The sequence below is a fragment of the Melospiza melodia genome, chromosome Z, assembly GCF_035770615.1.
Source record: "Melospiza melodia melodia isolate bMelMel2 chromosome Z, bMelMel2.pri, whole genome shotgun sequence".
Lineage (NCBI taxonomy): Eukaryota > Metazoa > Chordata > Aves > Passeriformes > Passerellidae > Melospiza > Melospiza melodia.
In genome coordinates this window covers 45,253,422-45,259,484 of record NC_086226.1, presented here as the reverse complement: position 1 = coordinate 45,259,484, position 6,063 = coordinate 45,253,422, and the positions used below count along the sequence as shown (strand labels likewise).

Genomic DNA, 6,063 nt, shown 5'->3' with positions numbered 1-6,063 from the left:
GTGATTCTTGAATATCAACCAAATCTTTTCCCTTCCCTTCCCTTCCCTTCCCTTCCCTTCCCTTCCCTTCCCTTCCCTTCCCTTCCCTTCCCTTCCCTTCCCTTCCCTTCCCTTCCCTTCCCTTCCCTTCCCTTCCCTTCCCTTCCCTTCCCTTCCCTTCCCTTCCCTTCCCTTCCCTTCCCTTCCCTTCCCTTCCCTTCCCTTCCCTTCCCTTCCCTTCCCTTCCCTTCCCTTCCCTTCCCTTCCCTTCCCTCCAAATCCAGAGTTGAAGAAGTTTCCCTGTATCTTGCACACTTCTCTACCATTTGAAGGAGATCCAAAAAATGGAGGGAATTTGGTAAAAACAACAAAACCAACCAAATAAAACCACAATCCACAATCAAAATAACCTAAAAAACAAACAAATAAACAAAAACAAAACAGAAAACCTCTCCAAAACAACAGCAACAAATAACCCTAAAACAATGACAAAAACAACAACAATAAAACAACTCAGAAGAAAAACAAACCCCTCCAGATCCTCAAAACTTGAGCAAAACCCAGCTGCCTGCATCTACCCAGTTACTTGCATCAGTGTGCTGACACTCTCAGCTGTGCTTGGAGAGATGCATACAGGCAATATCTGTCACTCATAAAAGCTTTTTTGAGTTGAAATTTGCAATGTTTATATAGGAACTTTGCATGATGTGCCACTTGTGCTCTTGCCTGTGTTATTTCAATAAATTGAAGCAAACCAGTTTGATAAGCTTTTATTGATGCCACAGCTCTATCAACACTGTGCCCAAGGCACAGGCCTTTCTGATCCTCCAGCTCAGGGGTTCATCTGTGCCCCCAAAACTGGTCTTGATCCTCATGGTAAGAGGATTTGCAAACCCTGCTGCAAAGCTGTAATGTGAGGATGGGGCTATTTCACCCCAAATATTGGCAGCAAGTGTCTTGTGGGGTGGGCATTTTGGGGTGCGTGTTTGTCAGATGGAGGCATCGCTTTTCTCTCCATCTTCTGCTGTCACAGAGCAGAGAAGGAAAGGCTTTTTTTTGCAAACCCACTTGTGTTCAGCATCACATCTTTTAACCTCAAAGTCCTTGGCTCTCAGTGTCCCACACCCTTCATCCATCTTGAGCATAGAGGTGCCAAGCCTGTAAAACAAAAATGGTGTTGCTGAAGAGGAGGAAACTCTCCAAATCTTGCAGAAAAGGAGATGTGGGGTGGGGTTGTTCTGCCCTTTTCCTGCACTCTCTCACTGTGCATGCATAATTTCTTGCTGGAGGATGACCAGATTTGAGGAGAGTTGCTGTACCTGCAGTAAGATCTACGAGGACCACGTGTGGAGCATGAAAAGCTCCACACATTGTTGCATGGGTTTGGTGGGAGCTGTGGGATTACTGTGCTCCGGTACAGTTCCCCAACCTTTGTTCTACAGAACTTTGCTGGGGGGAATATGAGACTCTTGCATAAACTCCAACATCTTGGAGAGATGGGTCAGAGCATGAATTGGGTCTGGAATGGAGCAAAGCTGCTGTTTACACCAACAGACTGTGGATATACTCACATTTTGTGGTTGAAAGTTGTGTTGTCTACCCATCTCCACACCTTCTGATGTGACCTTAATCCAATCCACACTGGTGGTGGGCTCTTGCCTGTAACAGTCTTGATGTGCTCCTGGAAAATAGAAGTGACCAGTTGCTCCCAAAATCTCTCTCTGGAGGGTTTCATGGCAATCAAATTCACAGAGTAAATCTGACTCTCAAATTAATGAGACATGAATTTCCCCCATACTTTGAACGCTTCTCCAAACCCTCCTGTTGATAGGCACTTTTTTCTTCCCTGCCCACCTAAAAATCAGGACTTTTGTGTCCTTTTTAAGCCTTCTTCTCCCTATTTACCTTTTCTTTCTTGTCCTGGAGCACCACCAACTGGGAGTCCTGGTTCTCACAGCTTTTCATGCCTTGAGTCCAGTTTCCCAGTTCCTCAGAAAGCCAGTAGCATCTTTCCCCGTGAAGCTGCCAGTCCTGGGGACACAGCTTGCAGCCAGCATAAGCTGAAGGGGAGAAAAAGCCATGAGACACTCCCAAGGGCTGTCAGGTTCTTCCCCAGCCACCAGCTGAAGGTACTGAAGGTACCCCATCCCACACCCCAGCTCTTTCCCCATTGCTGGGTTTTTCACATCGATGTGGTTTTACCAGCCACTGGAGAGAAGGAAGGTTACTGAGGCTGGGTGACCACAAGGACATTATTGGCCAGTGGAGGTGGAGGAAGAGTGGCAAGGAACCTCCTCCCTAGGGCTGATGCTGCTCCTCCATGGAGGAGGGATCAGCACAAATTGCATGGAAAAGAGGATTCTTCCTTGCAAGACTCCTCTTTGCCAAATAACTCTTGTGGTCTCACAACCCCAAGGGTCTCTCTTCTTGCAGTAGAAGATCCCCACAAAGGTCTCACCTGAACATCTCCCAGAAGAGTCAGATTGAAAGGGGGATTACCTGTGGGGTTGTCCCCTTGGGGCTTGCAGAAATACCGCACCAGGGATGAAAACATGCACTGCTCCACTTGGTTCCTTCCCTGGATCCCACTGCCTAGCTGTGGAGTGCTTCTCACCACTGGCTGTGGGGACCCCTGAAAAACTTGGAGCAGTAATCCGGGGTGAGAAGCTGCAGCCGTTTGGGGATAAATACCACAAACCCCACGAAACTGGGTTTCATTTTTTTATACAGTTGCTTAAGCCAGCCTGAAAAACATGGCTTGTACTCTTCACCCTTGTTTGATAGCTATGGGTATAATCCAGGTTTACTCAGAATGGGCTTATTCTTGATGGGTGATGTCGCATCTCTACGGGACAACCTTGTCCCCTCCAAAGACTGAAATGTTGAAATAAACCCCAATTTCCCCTCCCCGGCTGCTCACTGGAGTGTGAGGTGTAGATAAGAGCTGGTTACTCACCCCACACACTCAGCACCACCACCAGGACCAGCAGGATGAGTTGCCCCAGCCCCCCGGCTATGAGAAGGAGCCTGTGCCACCATGGACAGAAGGCAGGTGCTGAAAGAGGCCACATTTGCTTTAAAATATGAAAGATGAAAATACTGGGGGTTTAGAGGAAAAAGAAAGCCCCTCTCTGAAGCTGGTGAGCTTGAGCAGAAGTTTACAGCTTCTTTGCTTCCTCCAAAGAAGTAAATCACCACTGATGTGGTCTAGGGTGAGGGTGGCTTCTCAGGTGGAGGAGGGTCTGCAGGAGCCTCAGGAGCATCCTTGGGCACCCAATGATGGATCTTGGGGGATGGGAAACCATTCTGAAATTGGCTTAATTTAAAGCTCCTGCTAGAGCTGGGAGTTGGTGAGACAAAGGTCACTCCAGCTCTCATTTCCACCAGGATTCCAGACAGGATCTCAGCAGCTTTCCTTCCCATCCAGGTGTGTTGGCTCATGTTAGGTTTCTTGGCACCCACTTTGCCCCCCAGGTGAAGAGTCTCAGAAGCAAAATGGCTTCCAGATATCTGTCACCCTCTCCCATCCCTTCCTTTCTCTTATTTCTCCTCTTTTCAAGCCAGGATGCTACCTTAGAAGACATTTAACCCACAACAATGTTCTCCATGATCTTGGAAACCTTAACATGGAGATGAAGCAAGCAAGCAAACCTAAAAGTAAACAAATCCAAAAAACTTCCCAAAATTTGAAACAAGCATTTTCTCCCCAAAATAGCACTTACCATGATGCTTCTCAGCAGAAGAACTGTCCCCAGGATGCCTCAAATCAGCATAAACAATTTCCCCAGCCATGGTTGCTCAGAAGGTCCCAGAAGCAGCCCAAAAGTGACACTGTCCTTGGACAACCCCTTGCCTTGTGAACTACGCACTCACAGCTGCATCTGCTCCAGGAAATGGTATTGGCTGGGGCTTTTATCTGCTTTTCAGTTTGTATATATGTACATATATATATATGTGTGTGTGTGTGTTCTACACCCTTCCCTTGTAAATGGAACTTGGTGAAGAGAGAATGGGTGTCCTGCAGCCAGGAAGAGGCGGCACACCTGGAGGTGTAGAAACATCTGTGGGTTTGGTGGCTGTGTTAAACATCTATAAAAGCAGAATTAATAAATAATCATTTCAAAAAGCCTTTAAATAAGGTTTTGACTGTGAGGAGGTAGATCAATGTGACCACAGGCAGGTGGGGAAGAGACAGGTGACATTTGGTGTTTCTTCCTCAGAATATGGGCTGGGAGTGAACTTGAAATGCCTTTTGCTCCATGTGACTTATTCTGCTGGTTTTGACATAATATTTGGTCTCTGTTTTATCCTGGGGCAAAGAGATCCAATGTGGTCAAGGGTTGCCCAGCTCCTGCCCAGGATGAGGTAAGAATCTGGATTTCCATCTGGCTGCCTGCTGCTAATGAATTTTATTTTGTTACTTTATTTTGACTTTTTCACCTGCAAGCCCATGCTCCCACTCCTGATGTGTCCTTTTACACCATCTAGACCTATGTTTCCTCCAGGTTTGGGATTCTTTGACTCCTGCATGGAACCACCAACAATTTCCAGCCTACAGTAACCTTTCCCCCTCCCTTTTCTTAGGGTTTTTTGGTGTTAAGCCCAGGTTTTAGTCAGTGCCACAGTATTCCAAAGCAACACCTTTTTACAGAGGCAAAAATGATGTTTTTTTCCTCAAACACCCCCCCCCCAAAAAAAAGCAAGCAAAATGCAGAAATTTTTCCGAGTAGCTACCACCACACAGAAATAGGGTAAATAAGAAGATAAACCCAAAGGCCTCAGTAAGAAAAGCACTGTGTTATTTTATTTTGAAATAATTTTAGAACTTTTAGTTAAAGTAAAATAAATAGTTTTATTTTAAATTTGTGTTTATGTACTTTTTATTGTTTGTTTTTTTATTGTCTCATGATTATTTTTAGTTTCTTTTCCCCCCTCAGCCTTTTCTTTGTCACAGAAAGTTTTTGTGGTGAGCTGCTATCAGCCAGCCTTCCTGCCCTCTGCAAAGGCAGCTGCTCCAGTGGTGTGTGACCAGTGATTACAAAAATCCCCTAAAAATACAAAATAAATTAGGTTTTAGGGTAAAACCTGCAGCTGGGTAGCTTAATTGCAAAAACACTTATTTTTTTTATAATTTTACAGTAAAAAACCTTATAAAATGTGCTGAAGGGAACTGTACTTCTCCCTTGTAGAATCCCTGAACGCTGTTCTGGGGTGCCCTGACATCCTGGAACAGAGTGATCTCCGGCAGTGTTTCCTCCAACTGCACACTAAAGAAAGCATTTTTGGACTGTCCATCTCCCTAGCTGAGAGAAAATTCCGGAAATGCTGGGAAAGAGGGTGAAGTGTTGCTGGGTGGAGCTGCAGGGGAACCCCTGGTTCCTTGGGTGGGCAGGTGGCCCCTTCTTCATTGCCCTCGAGGAGGCACAGGAAAATCCCTACGAGTACAATAAAATAACCCCAAACAACATTCTTTTTAAAAAACTGTGTTTCTCTTCACAGGAGCAGGTTGTGCCTCAGCACTGGGCTTGTTCCCACAGAGCAGACACAGGTAACTGGGTTTGGGATGGCCTGGGGGCTGAGGGGAGGTGGTCTTAAATTTTGACTGGAAGAGAGAATTTCAATTGCAGGGAGAAGTTTTTAATTGCAGGAGAAAATTTTAATTGAGGGGATATTAAATAAGGGAAGATTATTTTAAATGGGGGGAGAAAACTTTAATTTAGTAGAGAAAACCTTAATTTTGGAGAGAAAATATTAACTGAAAAGAAGATATTAATTGAGGGGAGAAGGCATTAATTGGGGGAGAACCTTAAATGGGGAGAAAAGTTTACAGGGAGGAAAATTTAATTACAGCAGAAAATTTTAACTGCAGGGAGAAAATGTTACCTGAGGAAACTTTAATTTTAATTTTTAAGATTTTAAATAGGTGGGGAAAACTAATTTGGGATGAAAGTGTAATTGCAGGGAGAAAACTTGACATAGAGGGAGAAAATTTTAACTGAGGGAAGAAAAGTATAATTAACCAGATAAAACTAACTGGGGGGAGAGGAAATTTTAATTGCAGGGACAAGATTTTAATTGTGCAGG

The 6,063-nt window shown here is 44.9% G+C and overlaps 1 protein-coding gene across 1 annotated transcript; it reads right to left on the bottom strand.

The window, feature by feature from the left end:
• Window positions 1–733: 733 nt before the first annotated feature.
• LOC134431942 (killer cell lectin-like receptor subfamily G member 1) lies at window positions 734–4,323 on the bottom strand. The gene is made up of 6 exons (XM_063180242.1): window positions 3,702–4,323; window positions 2,936–3,034; window positions 2,479–2,619; window positions 1,885–2,039; window positions 1,551–1,660; window positions 734–1,137 (listed from the first exon to the last, which is right to left on the bottom strand). The coding sequence occupies exons 1-6, from the start codon at window positions 3,769–3,771 to the stop codon at window positions 969–971; spliced, it is 744 nt and encodes a 247-aa protein (XP_063036312.1). The 5' UTR covers window positions 3,772–4,323; the 3' UTR covers window positions 734–968.
• Window positions 4,324–6,063: the final 1,740 nt, after the last annotated feature.